Source organism: Orcinus orca, chromosome 5, assembly GCF_937001465.1.
Source record: "Orcinus orca chromosome 5, mOrcOrc1.1, whole genome shotgun sequence".
In the NCBI taxonomy this organism is placed as follows: domain Eukaryota; kingdom Metazoa; phylum Chordata; class Mammalia; order Artiodactyla; family Delphinidae; genus Orcinus; species Orcinus orca.
In genome coordinates, this window is record NC_064563.1 from 88,941,626 (window position 1) to 88,961,040 (window position 19,415).

At 44.7% G+C, this 19,415-nt stretch overlaps 1 protein-coding gene across 2 annotated transcripts in view; it reads left to right on the plus strand.

Moving 5' to 3' along the window:
• Positions 1-19,415, plus strand: part of DRD3 (dopamine receptor D3) — a 36,266-nt gene that overhangs the window by 15,132 nt on the left and 1,719 nt on the right. For both annotated transcript variants that reach the window (XM_004272040.1, XM_004272041.1), the window contains exons 3-4: positions 7,744-7,886; positions 14,962-15,158. In XM_004272040.1, the coding sequence (XP_004272088.1) occupies positions 7,744-7,886; positions 14,962-15,158 (340 nt within the window). The remainder of the gene's footprint in view (positions 1-7,743; positions 7,887-14,961; positions 15,159-19,415) is intronic.

The following is a 19,415-nucleotide window of genomic DNA, read 5'->3' on the forward strand; positions in this document are numbered from 1 at the left end:
ATTCACCTACCTGCAACCTGAGGAACAGGTCCTGCCTTAGACCACAAAGGACAAGGATGCAGCCCTCTTGGCCTGTAGGTCTATAGGAACCAATCCTCACCAAACTTCAAATGGAGCCTCCTTTCTCTTCTAGGACTGAAAATAGGCCTTGGAAAAGCCGTCTCCATTATCCTTCACAGCAGTTTGCAGTACACAGCATTAAATTCTGTTCATGGGATGCCAAATAGTTGGTCAATTCATTAAAAATGCAGTCATTCATGCAGACCTTTGGTCTTCACACAATGCTAGTCACCCGTCTGACAAACTTGACCAAATGGATTCAGCATTTTTTGGTCATGAAGCCCTGATCTGTAATAACAGGGTGGTAAGAGATAGGAAAGAAAAGGAAATGATAAAAGGGGTTTTGAAAGCAAGTAATGCCATTGTCATTAGATTCGTAGGCATAGCTCTGGATGTTGGGATTAATGCCGCCTTTTCTTTTGTAAAAAGCAGAGTGGGTGAGCACAACCCCCTAACCCGCCCTTGGCTCCTTGCCTCCCAGTAGGCCAGCCCCCTCCCGCCACATCCTGGGTCAGAACTAGCTCAGGGAGAGGGCTGAGAAAGTGTCAAAGGAGCAGGACAAGATCCGAGCAAGCGGTGAGAATTCGAGTCCTCCGCAAGGAGCCCAGGAATAATGCAACCAAATTCATTCACCAGGGAGTTCTTTAAGTGGCTCTCAAACGGCACCCATCACACAGGCAAGCCTCCGCGTCTCTGCAACGAGCACAATAGGTACCAGATGAGTCACAGGCACCTTGGATTTTTAGTTTGCATCTAAATAAGCACTTTATATTTGCAAAGGGCTTTCCAGTCATTTGCAAAAAGCTTTCTCCTTCAACCATTCCGTGAGGGGAGTCCACGGAACTAAAGATTTATTGAGCCCCCTGTCTGACCAAATGAAAGGTGGTGAAAAGCAGCCCTCACAGAGCTCGGGGGCTCATTAAACCCAGGCGGGGAGTTAGACTCAGGTCCTCCCACCCAGCCCAGCCTCCTTCCTCCCCCGCTGCCGCTTCCCCGGGACGCACCTTCCTCTTTTCACACACACACCCCTCCCACTTGGGGACAGGGCCCCAGGCAGAGGTCGAATTCTGTGAGGATCCTGAAACCTTCAGCAGAGTGACAAGCCCACGGACCCCCGTCACAGAATTGGGAGTCTTAAGGGGCGTTAGAGTTTAACTCATTTGTGCAGAAATAAGTTAAACTAAATGCCCCCACGGGGACCCGTAGCCTCTTAGGTCTGAAACTAGAACCTGAGTCTCCCAACTCCCACACCACCGGTCTGTCTGGCCCCTTCATTGGTGGAGGCGGGGATGGGACACCGAGGGAGGGGCCTCTCGCCATGCCGGCACCCAGTTTTCTAGGTGCTATTTCCTGGGACTAAACCAGTCACATTTCCTTTGTCTTCAATGCCCTGGCTACCTCTGTGCTAATCCTAACTTGAGTGAATCTAAAGGCAACAGTGGTAGAAATAGCTACCATTTCTTTAGCATGTACTACATGCCGGGCACCAAGAGCTTGTCATTATCGCTAACCCTCACGACATCCCAGCAAGGTAGGTGTATTACCCGCACTCTACAGGTAAGGATTCTTAAGACTAGACTGTGTGGGTAACCTTGCCCAGACCACACAGCTGGTAGGTGCAGGAGAGGGGGTTCAGCCAGCCTCTTTCTACTCCAGCTCACTGCCTTTCTCAGAGGCTTAGCCTACTCTGGGCCCCTAGCTCTGGGTCACACTGCATGGCTGGAAATCCTGGCTCTTTCACTTAATAGCAAGGTGAACTTGAGCAAGTCAGTTAACCTCACTGGGCCTCAGTTCCCTGACCTGTTTAGGGGAGATCAGAGCAAAAGCGTTGTTATGAAGAGTAAATGAGTTAATGTTTGTAAAGGACTTCGAACAGTTGCCTGGCACCTAGAAAGTGCTGTATACTTGTTTGTTTGAGAAATAAATAAATTTAATGTTCCCTGATAATCAGGAATAAGGGGCAGACACCCGTAAACTCACTGATACGAACAATCACAGATCCCTTGGGCTAGCACAATAATAATGACAATAATAATAATACTATTTTTTGAATGCTTAAGATGGACCGGGCATTGTGCTAAAAAACTTCCCAGAGATCATCGCATTCAATACGCATAACAGCTCTGTCAGGCGGACTCATTATCCCCCTTGTGCGATGAGGAAACTGGGTCTCAAAGAAGTCACATCTGTGGTCCAGGTCACAAGGTTCAGCTGCAGGCCAAGCGTGATTCAGACGCTAATCAGTCTGTTTCCAACGTCCATTGACTTACCCACTGAGCACACTGCCAGCGTTCCGGCCACGCCAGAAAAGACCCAAAAAGCTAGGAGCTCAAAGGGAGGCGGCTGGCCAGGTAGCGACTGGGCAGCACGGGCAGCGCGCGCTCACGCTCTGACCGAAGAACCGGAAGAGCCGGGTGAGCGCATCGGGCCCACGCCCAGCCCTGCCCTGGCCTGCGGTCGGTCATCTGCGATCGATTCGGGAGGAGATCAGAGGCTGAGCAGTCTGCTTGAGTTGGAATTCAGGGTCCCTGCAGGGCTGCAGGAACCAGGGGGGCCGAGCTTTCCCTCCCCGCCTCCCCACTGGGGGCCTGGAGAGCCCCCAGGTGAGCCGTGAACTTCTCACCCCGCCGCGCTGGCTGGGTTCTTGCTGCATTCTGGTGCCCTCCGATGGCCAATGCCGGAACAGCCTCTGTGTTTCAGCCCCGATGGCAAGCTTCCTGGCGTTTTTCACCCTAGAAACAAATTTGGCGCGGGGGGGGGCGGGTGGGGGGTCTCATTTATTCTAAAAGTTTAATCATGTTTTAAAACTAAGAAGAAAAACTATATAAATGTAACAGTGGTAAACGTAGTCTCATCTCTCACTTCTTACCCAAGTTAACAAGAGTTTTGACACAAATTTTCCCTAATGCAGACTTTCTCCAACTTGTCTAATCTTGTAAGATGCACTTGCTTGTTAAAAATACAAACTTCTGGAGTGGAACAAGTATCCAAGGGTGTGGCCTTGGAATATGTGTTTTAACAGGACCCCCGGAAATTAATACAATCAAGCTAATTGATGGGGAAACTCAGTTCTGGGTAGCCGCGATGCTCTCAAAGTACAAACCACCTTTCAGTGCCACGTTTCCTGAGGAAGCCCTTGTCCCCCGTAAGGCCTCAGAGACTTGGCAGTGCCCTTGGCAGGGAGCAGGGCACCCAGGAGAGACCTGGCCTCGGAGACTGGTACCACCAGCTGTGGGAACTTGATTTCATCATGTAACCTCTCTATGTCCTTGATTCCTCCTTTACAAAATGGAGCCAATGCTCCCTACACTTACTGACTCATTGACTTAATGGGAGTCTCCAAGCAGTTGCTGAATATTAAAGCGGATCTAGGAAAGTGTGCAACATTCGGTGGTGGGCTTCGAGTCAGCTTGTAATGGCTAGTGGGAACTGATTGGCAAAATTTTAGTTTTTTGAGCCGGTTATTAAACCATTGGTGTAACTTGAAGTGGACAATGGTGGGAGTATTTGTACCACAGAAATTGACAAATGGTATAAATTAGGGCTTTTTTTCACCGGCAGAGCCAGTTGTTAGGCATTTAGCAGCACACTACCAAATTATGGAATGGTCGGGTTCTTTTACGTCCAAGGTCATTATGTAAATGAAGGCCAACAGGTCTGGACAGGAAGAAGTGTGCCATACCTTTCCTTCCTGACCCTCATCAGCTCTTTGGCCAGGACAGCTGCGGGGCTTCAGGCTCAGCCTCTCCTCCACGGTGCCTCAGGGATCACTGCTGAGGGCCAGACCCTGGTTGACATATTTGACGTGAAGCCCCAGCTCACTGCCCCAGCAGAGTCGGAAGTCCTGAGAGAGTGAGAGGCCTGGAGGAGTGCCAGGTACTGCTTGCCCTGCTCCTTTATCGCCAAGTTAGGGATTCAAGGGAGGATCTATAGTGTATGTGCATCAGGAGAAGGGAACTGGGTTGTCATGGGCCTTCCTTGAGGCTGGTGGTGGGATCGTAATTTGACCTTATTAAATAAGGACTCTATTTCTCCCTCTTGACAAAGAAGCCACCTCTGTCACATGTTAGGGTGCCAAGGCCAAGTTCTGCAGAGTCTGCCTCCATCTCAGCCCTCAGAGCTGACTCTCAGGCTGCTCTTTGGGGATACAAATGTTAACATGTGAACTCTAAGGCCAGATGCATATGAGGCAGATGAGTCAGGTGGCTGGCACATATAGGAGGAGCATCAGGGAGCACTACCCCACCCCCTCCAGCCCAGGGTGTGTCCTTCCCTTCCTCAGCCCCAAGCCTTGAGGTGCACAAGAGGAGCTAAGGGGGTTCCTGCTCTGCATCTGGCCTCCAGGTTCCCTGGACACTGATGAGACAATGAAAAATTGAGCATATGTACTATTTACAATTGCCAAGATATGGAAGCAACCTAAATGTCCATCAACAGATGAATGAATAAAGAAGATGTGGTATATATACACAATGGAATAATACTCAGTCATAAAAATGAATGAAATGATGTCATTTGCAGCAACATGGATGGACCTAGAGATTATCATACTAAGTGAAGTTAGACAGAGAGAGACAAATATCATATATCACTTATATGTGGAATCTAAAAAGAATGATACAGATGAACTTACTTACAAAACAGAAACAGACTCACAGACATAGAAAAATACTTATGCTTACCAAAGGGGAAAGGTGGACAGGACAGATAAATTAGGAATTTGGGAGTAACATATACACACTACTATATATAAAATAGATAAAGCAAGGACCTACTGTATAGCACAGGAACTATACTCAATATTTTGTAATAACCTATATGGGAAAAGAATCTGAAAAAGAATGTATATATAACTGATTCACTTTGCTGTATACCTGAAACTAACATATTGTAAATCAACTATACTTCAATAATAAATAAATAAATAAATAAAAATTGAGCATATGTAGACCAAGCCATATATATTAGATCCCTTGAGCTGGGCTAGGATTAGAATTGTCCTCTTATGAGGAAGGAGGCCTTCAGAGTCCATGAGGCAGTCAACAGCTTCTTACTACTTGCTTTGTACAAGGACCTATATGGAATACCAAGGCTATAAGATGATTTGAGCCATTAAGTAACTTAAATCCTATGGGGTCTATCTCTCTCCAGCCATGAGGCAAGTCCAATAATGCAGGCAGAAGGGCAACGTGATTGATTGGCATAGGAGTGCTATGCATTCAGAGTTAGAGATCTCTGTAAGATAGAAGGACTGGGAACGTTACTGGAGAGCTGATCTGGGATTAAAGGAGAGAAAAAAATGAGCTACCCAGGGAAGGAAAAGGGATAATGGATTGAACAAAGACTGTTGAAGATAACCCATCACTAGGCCAGTATGGCTGCAGTTATATGTTAAGTGTCAGGGTCCAACGGAAGGTCAGGTTGGCTGGGCAAGTTGGGGTCATGTTGAGGAAGGCTAAGTATTGACGTTGTATTTGTTTTCTGTTGCTGTGTAACAAATTATCACAAATGTAGTGACTTTATATCCATTTTTAATCTCACAGGTCAAAAAGTCTGTGCACCATGTAGGTAGGTTCTCTGCTAAGGGTCTCACAAAGTTGAAAATGTGGTGTAGGCTGACTCGTGTTTTCGTCTTCCAAACGTATTCAGGTAGTCAGTAGAATTCAGTTCCTTGCAGTTATAAGATTGAGGTTCCCACTTTCTTGGTGGTTGTCAACCAGGGGCTGTTCTCAGCTCACATAGGCCTTTTGCTGTTCCTTGCCAAATGATCTTTCCCCAAACATGGCAGTTTGCCCCTTGCAGGCCAGGAGGATAATTTCTCATGCTTTGAATCTCTCTGAATTAAGGAAGGGCTCAGTCCCTTTCAAGGGCTCACCTTGATAATTATCAGGCTCACCCAAGATAATCTCCTTTTTGATTTACTCAGTCTGTTGATTTGTAATCTAATCACAGGATTTCTACTAGTTCTACAGTGCATAAATCTTGGGGCCCATCTTAGAATTATGCCTATTTCAGATAGTTTTCATCTGAGTCGGGGGGAACATGGGGTGGGGTGGACATGATGAAATCTATTTGGGGACTTAGCAATAGGAGACCAGCCAGGAGGCTGTGGCCATCACAGAGAAAAAGTGGTAGAAAAGAAATGCATGGATAATGGGGAAGATACCATAATGGGTAAATTTACAGGACCTGCTGTCCTTCTGCCTAAAATGTTCTTCTCCTACCTTCCCTCATGACTGGCTCCCTCTCACCCCACTCATTTCCCTACCCACTTATGTCATTTTCCCCTTCTTTACATCCTCCACTATCCTTAAACACATCACCCAGCTTACTTCCTTCGTGATACTCATTTTATATTAGCATTTTTTTCATCTATCTACTCCACTCAACTCCCAGCTCAGTAAGGACAGAGACAATGTCCCATTTCCACATCTCTGTATTTCCAGAATAAGACCTGGTATATAGTGAGAACTCAATAAATACTGAATGAATGAAAGGCTAAATGAATGGGTGAGCAAATGATATGGAAGGGCCAAAGAAGAGTCAAAAAGCCTGAATGTTGGGTGTGGATGTCTGGAAGAAAGGCAGGAAGTGGAAGCAGATTAAGAGATGTAGGGAAATAGGAAGATCTATTTCAGATAATTTGAGTTTGGGACAACCATGGAGCAATCGTGCAGGTAAGTCCAATAAGCAGCTGTAAATGTACGTGTGGATATACCACAGAAAAGACAACAATATCCAACAGGAATAAGAAACTGTGCTTTGACCATGTAAAAGCATGTGCTGTAGAGCGAATGTTTGTGCCCCCCCCCCAAATTCATATGTTAAAATCCTAACTGCCGATGTGATGGTATAGGAGGTGGGACCTTTGGGCGGTGATTAGGGCTCCACCCTCATGCATGGGATTAGTGCCCTTATAAAAGAGACTCCAGAGAGCTCCCCTCAGCCCTCCCACCGTGTGAGAACACAGCAAGAAGACTGCCGTCTACAAGCCAAGAAGTGGGTTTTCACCAGGCACCAAATCTGCCAGCACATTGATGCTGGACTTCCCAGCCTCCTGAACTGTGAAATATAAATATTTATTGTTTAAGTCACCCAGTGTATGGTATTTTTGATATAGCAGCCCAAGCAGATTAAGACAGCATGAAAACTTGATTTTAAAATAAGCCTTCATTGGATATTACTCATCTCTATTTACAAAATCTCTGCTACTTGGAATAGTTGTCACTACGAGGGTTAGAATTAATGTTAGGATACAGGCAGGGCTAAACATCCTCTTTGGGCACAGTTCCATCATTATCTGAAAAACTGTGGGAGAACGTAAAGGCACACAAACCAGCATCTAGAGTCTTCAAGGTTAAGGGTGTGTGAATATAAGGCTGGGATATGCTGGGCCGTCAACCAGCATTGGTAAGAAGCTCTCCGGCAACCCAGTGTTGTTATGCTATGCTTTTTATTCTTTCTCCCTTTCTCTGCTCACCTCCCTCAATGAGTACTTCATCTATCTTGTCTCAGCCTTTCTGCTATGTTCGCTCAAATACCCCTTTCTCTCTAAGTTTCTCGAACCAAATTATTTTTCTCCTGCCACATGTTATCAACCTGAGTATTTCTCTAGTAAACTCTTTCAACTTGTCTTTAGAACCTTTCTCATCATGTCTATCCTCTCTCCCCTCCCTTTCACAGGTACACTGCAGTGGTCATGCCAGTTCACTACCAACATGGCACAGGACAGAGCTCCTGTCGGCGCGTGACCCTCATGATCACGGCTGTCTGGGTGCTGGCCTTTGCTGTGTCTTGCCCTCTCCTCTTTGGCTTCAACACCACAGGTAACAATGACGGCCCCACTTCCAATAGCGGCGTGATTCACAGCACATCTGAATGGTTGTGAGTGGTGCTCTGACCCCTGGTCAATGTAATCAAATGAGGATGCTATAGACTGCAAAGCATTGGCCTTTATTGATTACAAATAAAATAGAAAACAAAACCTCTTCAATTAATGGCACAGGAATAATGTTCTGCCCCAATTAACGAAAAGTCTGCTTACTCCTATTTTGAAAGAAAAGCCATTGTATTCATTTGAAGAAATGTGCCAGTTAAAAAACTAAGCTATATGAATAATTCAGGTGAAGTTTACTAACGAAAAGATGGTAATTCGTAATGGATTTACAATGCAAAATAACATATCATGAAAGCCCTGGAGTAGGGTATACAGTTCTAACTTTTTATTCAATAAAAATCATTTCTGGTGTTTGGGAACTAGGATGAATTCCTAAATTACTGGAGGATGTATTTTATATTTTTTAATATACAAAAATTTTGGCCATGGTGCTTGGCACATGGTACATCTTCTATTGGATGGATGGATGGATGGATGGATGGGTGGACGGACAAATGGATGAACAATGTGTATATCTGAGTTGTCTGGGATTTCAGATATGACACCAATCCAAACTGACACCTCACAGTGCCTTCAGTGTCTGTTCCATGACCATCTTTCAGCCTCAAGAATTTCATGTGTTGAATGGAAAGTATTAGCACATATAGTATAGTTACAGGTATTGAAAATAAACAGAGTGTTCACTAAGAGAGAACTGATTGACTCATGTTCTAGTGTTCATCTGGATTTCTTATTTTCTCCATTTGAATTGATTCATTCAATTCCTACTATGTTCCAGGTTCATGAATTGCTGGTATATACGTACAAGTCACGTAGCTGTGTACTTATGTATATACAGATATATTATATGTAACACGTTACATATAAAAACAGGAAAATCTTAACTTATATATAGTCTTCAAAGAGTCATTTGCTGGTCAATTATTTAGAAGTCAAAATACATTTAGGAAGACAGAGGCTCTGGAGTCAGAAAAATCTAGATTCAAACTCCAGTTCGGCTGCTTAACAGCTGCGTCTGCTTGAACAAGTTACTTAACTTTTCTAAGTTAAGCTTCCTTGTTGATAAATTTGGGATAACAATATAGCACAGCATAAACTTGAACAAAATCAAGTATGTGGACTAGGTCTATGTATTTAGTTAGGAAGTTTTCAATATTTATTTTTATATATGGCCTCCTACAAGTAAGTCCAGCAACTTCATCTCTAAAATTATATGTTAGGTTGAACTCTTTATAATAGATGACATATTACCGCATGTGTCATATGTCTTTACTTATTACTGTTCAGGGTTGTAATCAAACCATGCGTATCTTTATATGTGATTCAGGGTGAATTTTGACTCCCTATAATTTTCATTGACTCTAGAATCTAAGCCTACATATGTTATAACTCCACTCTACCTCCTTCACAGAGTTCTTTTACAAATAAGTGAGGATTAAATTGGGATAACATACATAGATGTGCCAAACACATATCACCTGCTCAAGGTTAGGCTTGTTTCTCTGCTGCATTAGAGGTTAAGTAGCCAAGTTATCCAACAAAGATGTGCCTGGTTAACTCAGGGTGTTCCTAAAATATGTTGTTATTGTCTTTGCGTTACTCTTTAATGCTTCCCATTATCGGTCACCAATGTCACATTATAAACACAAACATGCGTGTGCATGCACGTGCACCAAGGCGACATTCTCTAACACGACTGTAGAAGCTGACTCTGGCGCTCAAATACCATTTCAATGAGTCTAAATATGCTTTGGGGGTTAGTCCGATAACTAAGCCACCTTCTATATCCATGTTTCTATGAGAAAATGCCTTCTAAGTTGGAATTTGTAGTATGGGCCACTTCCTACCACTGCTAGACCAAGGCAATCCTTAACCCGGCCAGCAGCAAAGCCCCACCAACTTTTGCTGGGCCGAGTGATTCCTCTTCCTCATTCTTAGAGGCTGGCAGGGGCGGTCTTTCTCATGTGCACGCGTGGGCGCGCGCGCACACACACACACACACACACGCACACACACACACACACCTGGTAACACTTAGTCAAAATCTGACGTTAGACAGAGTTCCCAGTTAAAGTCAACATATAAAGTGAAGAAGAATGAGGACCTAATGCAGTTTTGTTGCCACCAGTGAGATCATTATTGTTTCAGAAACAAAACTCAGAAAAATCTTTCCAAAAGGATTTTCAAATATAGAATTGAGAAGGCAAAAAAGGCTCATGACTTACCACGTATAGGCTCACTTCTTTCTCATCTCTCTTTCTCTCTGTCTCTTACTTTTAAATTTATTAATTAGGCTACAGAAGGCTCTCCACGTATTCATGTATTGTGCTCGTGTCAGGTCCATTGTAAGAGCCCAGTAGATACTAGCTAGTGTTATTGTTGTTACTATTATTATGTATTAGAAAATGTTCCTGTGCCTCAAAATTTAACTATGCCCCTGCTCCAAGGGATATCTAAACAGTGGTAGTCCTTGCTCTGCTCTCAGGGAATTCGTAAGCAGGACTCAAGGCAGAGAAGCCCCACTGGCCTTCTCTGCCTCAGTCTGACCTTCACAGCAAAGCTTCATTATCTTGATAGATGTGGGTTTCTCCAGCACCTCTTACAGCTCTAAGGAATTTCCCAAGTTCATTCAAAAGCCCAATATAAATGACTTCTCTCGGCCATTTTTTTCTACTCCTCCTGCGAGAAGGAGAAAAGGGCAGGATACTGCCAACAACACCTGATATTGGCAGTGGCTGGACTTTCATGAGGTGCAACACAAAACAGAACTTTCTGGCAGGGCTCTTCTTTTAAGGAAATGGGCTGCCACGTGGGACTCTGAATTGTCAGAGAACATAACGTAGAGGAAAGTTGAACTTCAGGTTCTTCTATCTTGGAATTGCTCTTATTGCCCGAAAAAGAGTGACATGCATGTCTGGATGCACACATAAAGCAGCATCTTGGGTCACAGAGAGTTCCAGGACTGTGGGGCCTGGCTGACCCGTGTTGCCCCAGGTCCCAGCAGAGACCCAGCAGTCAGGAGCCAAATATCACATCGTCAACAGCCCCTGATGGCAGCAGAGGATGGAGTGTTAGTACTAGAGGAAACCTGAAAGATCCCTGACCCTTTTATTTTACAGATAAGAAAAATAACTAGTATTTAAATTTCTGTTAAATCAGATAGCTATTGGGTTATTAAAAATTCCAGAATGGATAAGCAATAGCTGGTGACCAGGGTTTAAGAAACTTTCAAGGGCAGAAGAACTTAAAGTTGAGAAAGTCCTACCAACTGACTTAATTTTCCTCTGAAACAAAGAAATGGAGGAGGGCTATTTAGATTTTAGCAATAGAACGCCTCACCTGGCTTTCAGAACCCTGCATCTGGGGGTAGGGGGACTTGGTTGAGAAGAACAAAGAGAATACTAGGCTCATCCTCGATCAAATTCATTAAGATCTCCTGTCTTTGGAAACAAATTGAGGACAAATCCTTCAATGAGCTAGAAGTTCATGAATCTCTCAACTCAACTTGCTTTTGACTTTGCCATTCACATGACTGTGGGACTCAAGTTCCCAGGCTAGCCCACGAAATGTATTTAGTGTATCACCGGGCACAGCGCCTTGAATACAGCGGGTGCTCTGTAAACTTGTGTTGAATGAGTCAGTGGATGAGTCCTCATCATCATCCTTTCCTCCTTAGCTGTTGAGATTAGTTGGGGTAAACATCCCAGTCTCGGAGGATGGGGGGTAGCCTCCTGGCCTTCCCTATTATGCTCCAGCTAGTGACCGCTGATGCGCTTATGGAAAATGTTCATCTGTACAGTTTGCTCATTTATTCATCATTCATGTATTCGTTCATTCAATAACTGTTATGCTGACAGCACACTACCCTTTCAGTTAAATAATCAAGACAAAGCACCTCATTTCCTGGGGAAGCCTAGCTCCTGGGGGCCTCACTGCCCTCACCACCTCCTCAGGACTCAGCAGAGAGAAGCTTTCAGAATTGCTGTGTGTGGTGTTTCACTCTGCACTGCCCACAGGACACACACCCAGGCCAGGCCTGGCGGAGGCTGGGGCAGGGCCCCACTCACTGCCCAACAGCCTCCAGCATCACTCTGCCTGCTGACAGGCCTCACGGGGCACATAACATGGAGAAATTCTGGGAGAGGCTGCAAAACTCTAAGGACAGGCAGCAGTTTCTTAGGTAGGAGAGGAAGGAAGGGATGACAATGCAGGTTCAGGGACTGTATACTGAAGATCATTGATCAGCCATTTCGAAATAGCTATGTGCTCTCTCTTCACTCTGTTTCTCATACATATCCTTTCAATATTTCAACGTTTCAATATTTCAATGCTTTTAATGGAAAAATAAATACTTGCACATGATAAAACATAAGGTATAATGAGGTATATATACAGACTTACCTGTACGTCTCCCTTCTACCCTAGATTGCCAGTCCCCCTGTCCCCTCCCTAGAAGTGAACACCCATATTCTTAAAAGATAATGCTCGGGACTTCCCTGGAGATCCAGTGGTTAAGACTCCGAACTTCCACTGCAGGGCGCACGGGTTCAATCCCTGGTCAGGGAACTAAGACCCCGCACGCCATGCTTGAAGCAAGTGCATACACACACCCGTGCATGGACACATGTGAGTGTGTGTGTGTGTCCATGTTTACACAGATGGAAGCCTACTATACCCACTCTGGCTCCTGGCTTTTTAAATGTAGTAGTTAATATATAAAATATAGAGGTCAGCCTCCCAAAGCCCAGAGGAGGATAGAGAAGGGTAGATGGTATATCTGCAGAGACGCATGGGGACTATCTAGCACACCAAGGATGGTGACAAGATGAATAGGCGGAAAGTGACCCTGCCACCCCTCTGACCCCCTCTCACTACAAAATGTGCTGAGGTACCTCCTCATTAGAGGAGGCATTTCAATCATAGTCAGACGCTGACAGCAGGGGAGCTGACGGCAGGGGAGGGGTGATCACTGCCAGCGTGGCTCCTTACAGATTCAGAAAGACCACCAGTCGCCACCCTATCCTTACTCCCAACCCCACTTCCCTAGAAGACCAGAAGATGCCATTTTGGTGACCACTGTTCAGAGTTTTATGAGCCATTTCCTAAAAGATGATGATATAGGCTTTGGTGAGATGACATTAATTTTACCTGAATTTTACCCTGCTACCAAGAGAATCAGAGAATTGGGAGTAGCTCGTAAAGATTCTGGTGACAGTGCCGTCATTAAAATGCCTGACTGAGCACTGAATACATGCTTTCTTGTTCATTTTGTTTTAATTCTTAGCTGTTGCTCCCTTCTCTCCCCCACAAATATTGTTCCCTATAAGTCTTTCTCCAAATTTTCATTCCAAGTGATACCTTCCCTTTCAAGTTCAAAAAGCTCGGAGGAAGTATATAATAAATAATAGTAAAGAATAAATGATAATAATAGTTACCATTTCGTCTCACAACCACTACATGAGACAATATTTTTGTCCTTCATTTACAGACCATGAAACTGAGGCTTGGCATAGTTAAGTAACATGCCCAAGGTCACACAGTTAGTAAATGGAGACCTGGGTCTCCCACTTCAGGCTGCCTGGCTTCCACCTACCTCCGTAGACCAAGAAGCAGAATAAGGGGCCCATGTGGCCACGGCCCTCTCCCCACCAGTTCACATCTGAGGCTGCATCTTCCGAGGCCAGAGTTTGGGCTGGAGAATGCCCATCCCTTTATTAAGATTGGCTGGATGTGCCAACACCTGTTGCTGACGGGACAAAGTGCAAATTTGTCGTGCCCCAATAGTAGAGGGAGGTGGAGAGTCAAAATCATAGAAAGAACATTGGTTTTGGGGTCAAAATGACTGGAGGAACACATCCAGGCTGTGTGACGTTAGGCCACTTACTGAATAGCTCTGAGCCTTAGTCTGCTCGTCTGAGAATAGAGACGGTAATGGTACCTGCCTACATCATGTTGCACATTTATTAGGTAAGATAATGTGTCTAAAGCCCTTGGAATCACCTGGAATATACTAGTTTCCTTCCACTTTCTTTTTCAAGATGGGGCAAGTTGTAGGCCTTACTCTGGCTACTGGAGGGATCTCAACATCTGCTAGTGAAGAAGACAAAGTTGCAGGGCCCCCTAAGGAGGAAGGGCAGGAGCGTTTCAGGACATAAAGCAAGGATGTGCCTCGATTCACATTGCCCACGATGACAGTAGGTTTACTGGCCCTTTTCCCATCTCAACCCTGAGCAGTACTGGGATTCGCCGAGAAATAGACTTGCCTGTATTCAGCCACCACCTGCCCGACAACTCAGATTCAAAACCGGGGACCTGGCATTCTCAGCAAAGAAGCCTTCCTCCTTTCTTTCATTGCATGCAACAATCCTCTGATGCCTCCACACAGGCAGGCCCTTTTCTGGGGACCGCATCCCTCCTGGGAGCCTCTGCTCTGTTGCTCTGTGACACCCCCCGACCCCCGCCTCCCAGGCCACGTTCCTCTGTGACGCTTAGCGCAGCATACGGAAGGGATCGTCTGTCTGTCTAGACTGGGAGCTCCTTCAAGGGAGGACACTGTGTCTTATTCATCTTTGCAGCCCCATTGTAGAGCAGTGTCTGGCATGTGATCATCGGTAAATTTTCTTTTTAGTGAACTGTGCGTGACATCGGGATGAATTAGACCTCCTACTCTCAGCGAGAGGACGACGTAGGTGTCTGACATGACACCCTCACGAGTTAACAATCAGGCCATGTGTGCTAACTGCACAGTAAAGGGCTGTGGGGCACAAAGGAAGTAAGAGTCGCTCCTGACTGAGAAAATCAAGCAAGGAAGCCTCCACGGAGGAGGCAGCACATAGACCAGGACATGATGAGGGGGTAGGTGGGACAGGCCAGGGCTTCTTGAAGCTCCACTGTGGATTCGATGGTGGAGACACCACACATGATGTGAGGTCATATTTTGTGCTCCCCACCGAGGTCCCATACTTGGCCAACTACTTTGCTCTCTCCCCTTCTCTCACTCACAGGAGACCCCAGCATCTGCTCCATCTCCAACCCTGACTTTGTCCTCTACTCTTCAGTGGTGTCCTTCTACCTGCCCTTTGGAGTGACTGTCCTCGTCTATGCCAGGATCTACGTGGTGTTGAGACAGAGGAGACGGAAACGGATCCTCACTCGACAGAACAGTCAGTGCATCAGCGTCAGGCCCGGCTTCCCCCAACAGGTAAGCACCCTGGAGGGGCAGAAGGAAGACAACACCCAGCCCCGTGGCCTCCAGCCTTGTGTCCAGCAGTGCATGTTTTTGCCTGTTCTGCCACATCGAGGACCCACATCTGATACCCACCTTTTAATCTGCAGATATTGGCTAGGCTTTAAAGGTAGGAAATCCAATCTCAAAAGTGCACTGATAGTCTTCCCTAGAGCACACTTGACTTAGCAAGATGATAGGATAGCTTCTGGGCTTCTTCTGCTCCCCTTCAAAGTCTTTCATTGTCCCTAAATGGCCAGCTGTTCAGATGTCACACAGGTATGACGTTTTAGTGTGGTAGCTTTACCATTCGCTGATGCCAGGTTTCCAGGAATGACTTTTTGGCCAGATCATTACATCAGGAATCACTGGGGGGTCCACTGAAACTTCTTGTCCTTTCTAGATCTGCCTCTGTGTTGAGGCACTAACCAGCTGAGGGAATGGGAGATGCTGATGACACATTTTACTAGGTCTTTCAAGGCTCTGAAAAGGAAGGTCACTGAAATCTTCTGATTGCTTGGGCTGTGAATTCTGCTCATTCCAGTGTCTGGCACATGCTTCAAGGTGTACTTGAAGCATGAATGGATGAATACCAATCACTTGCAATCTTCTAGGGAAGAGACGGCAGGAATATTATACAGCCTCTGCCTGCATGTAGCTTAGAATCTTAGACAAGCCAATAAAACACACCTCCACCCAAAATTAATGAGCAGCCCAACACTGACTGGGACGTTTGCCAAATGTGAGATGAAGACAACTAAGCATCTAAATATTAAATGCTGGAGAGGTTATAAAAAGATAAAGGTCAGTATGCTCCGGAAAGGCTTCATAGAGTAAGAATTGAGTTTGATGTTGAAGGAAGGTACACATTGGATGTCTAGATCAACCTATAATGACTTGAATGAGAATCAGAACCTCAAACTCAAAGTCCTAAGACTGCGTAGAGCAAAAATATTGGCCCCTGTGAAATAGGAGGTCAGGACCCAAGACGGAGGATATGAACACACTGTATTCAAAGCATTGTCACCTATATGGTCCAACTATATAGAGCTTAACCCACAACTGTTTCTCCTTCAACCCACCCTAGTCTTCCTGGCTACGGTTGCACCCTATGTGACAGTTTTTCAATAAGGGCCAGATTTCCATCAGATGCCATGGGGAAAAATGGTGAGTAAGCCATGCCTTTGACTGTAGGAAAAGAATAAGAGACCCTTTCTCAAGACATTGGCTTGACTTAATTCCGCTTCCACCCCAAAATCAAATTTAGCGCCAAGCTCACACTTGCATCTGTAATAAATAACAGATCTGAGACTCTGCCTGGTTTGAGCTTCAGAATAGGCATTATCAAATAATATTCCAAAAGCATAGGACTGTTGAGGTAGATCCCAATGACCAGAGCCAATGACTCTTGGATGTGTTGTGAAGATACCATCCAGAACAACCTGCATTAGAGGAAACAGGGCATTGCTGAAACAGACATGGGCGGATCCAAGAAACGCCGAAAAGGGACACTAATGGGAAACCTTCAGGTGCCGTATTTGCCATTAAATACGGGGAAAAACGAGACAATTTCATAGTCACCCTGATTCTTATCCTTCCAATTCAAACCAGCCCCAAGAAAGCCAAGTGCTGCATGGAGCCTGAAGGTGTTAGATAAAAGACCAGTATTCCTCTTCCTGAGCTCCACAGCCAAGTAAATATTAGGAATGAAGCTTCAAAAACCCATAACGATGAATGTCTAAGCTTTGTCTAATCTCCGTATAGTTAATTAACCACTTTTACACGGGCCAGATGTAGCTGTTACAGACTCTTGCTGTAAATGATTTTTTTTAATAGATAAGAGATTTAAAGTCCAAGAAGGCTCCAAGGCCAAAAGAAGGAAAAGCGTTGACTACGGAGGAGAGATGGAAGAGTCAAGAAGCTAGCGTTGCCTGGAGTGTGGAGAATTAGGTTCTGTCCTGCCATCTGGGAGTGGAGGGCTCTGCCAGGCAGATCCAACGCAATCCAATGTTTCTTCATGTCAGTCATGGAGCTGGTGATAAAAGTTTGCAGAGAGAGCTGAAAAGTACACTCATCAATATAGAATCTTGGAAGAATCACTTTCCTTCTACATGACTGAATTTCCAAATCTGTGAAATGGAGACAAGCTGTACTAGATCAGTGTTCTCAAATAGGAGATTTCATAAATTTTTTTTTTTTTTTTTGGCTGTGCTGGGTCTTCATTGCTGTGTGGGCTTTCTCTAGCTGCAGCGAGCGGGGCCTACTCTTCGCTGTGGTGCATGGGCTTCTCATTGCAGTGGCTTCTCTTGTTGTGGAGCATGGGCTCTCAACGCACAGGCTTTAGTCGTTGCGGCACGCAGGCTCAGTAGTTGCGGCACGCGGGTCCTAGAGCGCAGGCTCAGTAGTTGTGGCGCACGGGCTTAGTTGCTCCGCGGCAAATGGGATCTTCCCGGACCAGGGATCAAACCCATGTCCCCTGCATTGGCAGGTGGATTCTTAAGTTCTGCGCCACCAGGGAAGTCCCAAATCCGAGATTTCATAAGCACTCTCAAAAATTTGTCCCTAGTCCTTTAGTTTCAGAAATAATGCATCTTTTAGAAGATCACTAGATGCCAGCTCAATCATAAAATATAATCTTGGTTACAAATGGTCATTCAGGTAAAACATGGTATACTTACATTAATTATTAGAAAATTCCATCAAAATGAAAACCAAATTAAAAAAAAACTATGTTATGATAGAATTCCTACAAACACCTCTGTGGAGCACAGTTTTTAAAACACTAAATAATCTTGAAGCCCACTTACATTCATTCATTTATCCAACAATGTTTCTAAGTTTGTACAGTGTACCAGCCCTGTGTGTCTAGAAAACTATGATTCCTTGAACTAAGGAGAGACTAGTGAAAGTTCTTGGTTGTTGATGCTGACTAACTTACATAAAAAAGGAATTTACTGGAAGGATATCAAGTAGCTCAGACTCAACGAGAAGGCTGAAGAACAGCTTCAGAAGATGGTGTTCATGCCTAAGGAAGAATCTGGTTCAAATACCTGGGACACTGAACATTGACTGTCACCACCGCTAGATGAATTCTGAAGTCTCCCTGCTTCATGAGCTCTAATTCAAGGTTGTAGGTGCGAATCTCCAACTGGCTGGGCTTGGTTCAGGTACCAGAGCTCTAGCTGCCCAGTGGGGAGGTCGGGGAAAGTGAATATCTGGCTTTTATGGCTTTGGTAAGGGTGCTGGGGAGTCCTGCCTTCTACTCAAGATTGACACAGCATCTGACATTTCAAACATGGAAAGAAGTTCAGACGTTGGCACACACACGTCCTCCCAAAATACCAGAAACTTTCACATATCTTCAGTTTCCTACTCTCAGAGTCTGTTCATCCCAAACCTATTTCTTTTCATTTATTTTCTGTTTTACAAATGAGGCTCAGAGACATTTAATTAACTTGCCCAGGATGCATCAACTAAGTAGGAAGCTGAGATGAAAATCCTGGGTTTTTTAAACTTTTTATTATTGAAAATTTCAAAACTAAAAAAGTAGAAAGACAAATATAACTAAGCCTTCAGTAGTCATCAGCCAGATCCAGCAATTATCAACTCACGGCCCCGTCTTCTTTCAACTACACTCCCACCTACATTCACACCCCCCCACTGGATTGTTATGAAGCAAATTTCAAACATAACAACATTTCAGCCAAACATATTTCTCTAAGACTCTCTAAAGGATATGGGCTCTTTTCTAAAACACGTAACCACAATACCACATCACACTAAAAAATTTAATAATAATTCCCTGCTATCGTTAAATATCCAGTCAATGTTCAAATTTCCCCAATTGTCTTACAGATTTTTTATAGTTGGTTTATTTGAATCAAAATTCAAATAAGACCCATACCTGGTAAGTGGTGGTGGTGTTGTCACTGCAATTTATTTGTTGAAGAAACTGAGTCATTTGTCTTATCGTTTCCCACTTTCCAGATTTTTCTGCTTACATCTCACTGGTGCCATTTAACATTTTCCTCGGTGTATCCAGGTCATTCTACCTTAAAAAGGCCAGGCTATAATTCTATTCTGCCCTCCTCAAGGGATTATTGTGATTCTCAAATGTTCTTTATGTGGTAGGTGCTTTTGAGTTGTAAAGGCGGAAGCAGATTTTGTTTACCTTAACTTCCCATGAGCCCACCACTCTCAGATGCACCCTCTGTAGGTTTCACACAATGATGG